Here is a 2,499-nt window from a genome sequence, read left to right as displayed (position 1 = left end):
TGGCGGGGACCGGCTCGGCCCTGCCCCGGGGTGCGCAGTCCCGATGCTCCGCTTGCCCTGCGGTCACCGGCCTACAGGAGAGCCGTATCTCGGTCAGCGCCGAGCTCTGGAGCTGAAGCAGCTCACGGTGCGCTGAAAAAAAGACTGATCATGTCTTTTAATCTCTCCCGTTAACCAGCCCTTGTAACTCTGTCTTCCCCTCCCAGCTACCTTTACTGAAGTTCCCAAAGATGTGACTGTTAGGGAGGGAGATGATATTGAGATGCCTTGTGCTTTCCGAGCCAGCGGATCCACCTCTTACTCCTTGGAAATCCAGTGGTGGTATCTTAAAGAACCAGCCAGAGAACTTGCACATGAATTAGCCATCAGTGTCCCCGGCAGCAGGAGCAAGGTAATACAGTGCTGTGGAGATACGTCTCTTCATGGAGTGCAGCATGCTCAGAGGGTGATCAGAATAAGCCCGGCAGCCCCAGAGAGGAGAGCGCTCCCTCTACTCGGTGCCAGCAAGTGGTTGGGAGCACTGGCGTCCGCAGGCCCTCCCTGGGACAGAGGAGGACAGGGCATACACCATAGGGGACTTCATCTCTGGAAAAACTGTCACTGCTTTAGGGATTGTAAACTGAAAATGTCCCACTGCAAAATCAGCGGCAAGGACCCAAGAGAGGCAGTCAAAAATAGCTGTAGAATGAAGTGGGAACAAGAAAAAAAACAGTGCTTCTGTGGGCTGAGCTAGGAACCGTTGTAAAAAGGGGGGAGACTCAGTATGCTCACTGATAGAGCAGAGACAGCCATGAGGGATACACCTCTCTGTTGGTATGTTAAGTACATATCAGCCTGAATCTGCATATACAAATGCACAGTTTCTTGGGGTGCATGTACATGCTTGTGTCCATATCTGGAGCTCAGCAAGACATTTTCAGACAGTCGGATGTTGTATTTAAAATGCATGAAGCAGTGTTGAATCTTGCATGTCCTTTCCCCTCCCCCCAGCAAGCCTCCTGGCGTGAGGGCAGGCTCTAGTCTAAATTTTTCAGCTGCATTTCCCCAGCATAAGCCAGTTCACTCTGCAGCCTTCCCCCGGTGCTGGACACCGTGCTGGTGCCAGACGGGGCTGAACAAAGAGTGGGGTAATGCAGGACTTGCAGCCCTGCTGTGTGGGTCACGTCATCCTCTCCAGCCCCCTGGCCCCTGCGCCAGCAGGGTGGCCCGCGGCAGCCTCTGTGCTTGTGCCAGCTCCCCTCTCTGTGGCACGCTTGTTTTCCTGCAGAGCTCAAATAGAGATGCAAAGCATATAGACACTGAGCTAATGTGATGCCGCCTAGCTGGGGAAAGTGTAAGTCAGTTGTCAGACAGGGAAATAAATCGCTTGGATTTAAATGTCTTCTTTAACCTTATATAAAAACTGTGAGTTGCTTTTACAATAAATGATGACAGGGCATGCCTGGAGAATGATGACCGTCTCCCTGGGAGGCACATCGGTGAGATGGGAGGCATCACTTAGGTTTACAGTAGTTGGCTGGAGACAAAAAAATAACCAAGTACAAAACCTGCTGAGCGATACTTGTTCCCAGGACGTTTCAGGACTGAAGCTCTGCCCTGAGCAGTGTGGGATCCAGCCTGCCCAAGCACTTCAGCGCTGGCTAATGCTGCTGGGAAAGCGTCTTCCCCTGTGTTTGTCAGTGACTGTGAGCAGCACAGTGTGCAACAAGCAGTTCCTTTGCTGCTCTTTGCACCCTTGGGGGAGGCAGTGCTTCTGTGGGCACCACGGGAGCTTTACCAAACCAGTCCCCCCAGCTCAGCACTGATTTGCTGCTTTCCCTGTGCCCTGGGGCACTCCCCTGGCCCCCCACCACACACGGGGTATGTGAACGGCAAGCGGAGGAAGTTGCTTCTGCCCGTGTCCTGTTGTTGTGCTGGGGTGGGAATACGAGCATCTTGTTGGTGTGCAGGCATAGCTGAGTCTAATCTCCCTTTTTTCCATTCTTTTAGGTAACAAATAAGGATGCAACCAAAATCAGCGTAAGTCAGCTCGAGCTGGGTGGTGCACACCCTCCTCCCACACGCGTGGGGTTTACTGCATGCCCCCCTCCTTTCCTGACACAGGGATGCAGCTGGTCTCGCTGGCAGCCCCGCTCCTGCAGCGCGGCGGGAGCGTGGCACAGTTCCCCCTCTCAGTGTGTCGTGCCTTGGTCGAAACGTTCCTGTCTGTTGCTGGTTTAGCGGTCACGTCTCATTCCTTGCAAACCAAGAGGAGGTGATGCTTGCCTTGCAGCCCTTCCTTAGCCACGTTTGGAAAGGACTCTGGGCCAGAAGAGGAGAGGAGTTGGCTTTTTTCCCTGCCCTCCGCAAACCCCACTCGCCTGTGGCGACCCGACTCTCTCCTTGTCCTGCAGGAAACGAGCCCCTTGGCTGCTGCTGCGGGCCCGGGGTTGCCTCTGCCCCGGCTGGGGCTGTTCTCTCTCTCCCGCCGCAGCGGGGCCTGCCCCGGGGTGCGCAGTC

At 54.9% G+C, this 2,499-nt stretch overlaps 1 protein-coding gene across 1 annotated transcript; it reads left to right on the top strand.

The window, feature by feature from the left end:
* The first annotated feature begins 198 nt into the window (after positions 1 to 198).
* On the top strand, positions 199 to 2,463 carry VSTM2B (V-set and transmembrane domain containing 2B). Its single transcript, XM_026856693.1, has 3 exons — positions 199 to 391; positions 1,990 to 2,019; positions 2,104 to 2,463. The coding sequence occupies exons 1-3, from the start codon at positions 263 to 265 to the stop codon at positions 2,218 to 2,220; spliced, it is 276 nt and encodes a 91-aa protein (XP_026712494.1). The 5' UTR covers positions 199 to 262; the 3' UTR covers positions 2,221 to 2,463.
* Positions 2,464 to 2,499: the final 36 nt, after the last annotated feature.

This window comes from Athene cunicularia (genome assembly GCF_003259725.1).
Source record: "Athene cunicularia isolate RWA chromosome 11 unlocalized genomic scaffold, athCun1 chr11_part1, whole genome shotgun sequence".
Taxonomy (NCBI): Eukaryota; Metazoa; Chordata; class Aves; order Strigiformes; family Strigidae; genus Athene; species Athene cunicularia.
Note: the sequence above shows the minus strand (reverse complement) of the source record. Positions and strands in the feature narration are given on the sequence as shown.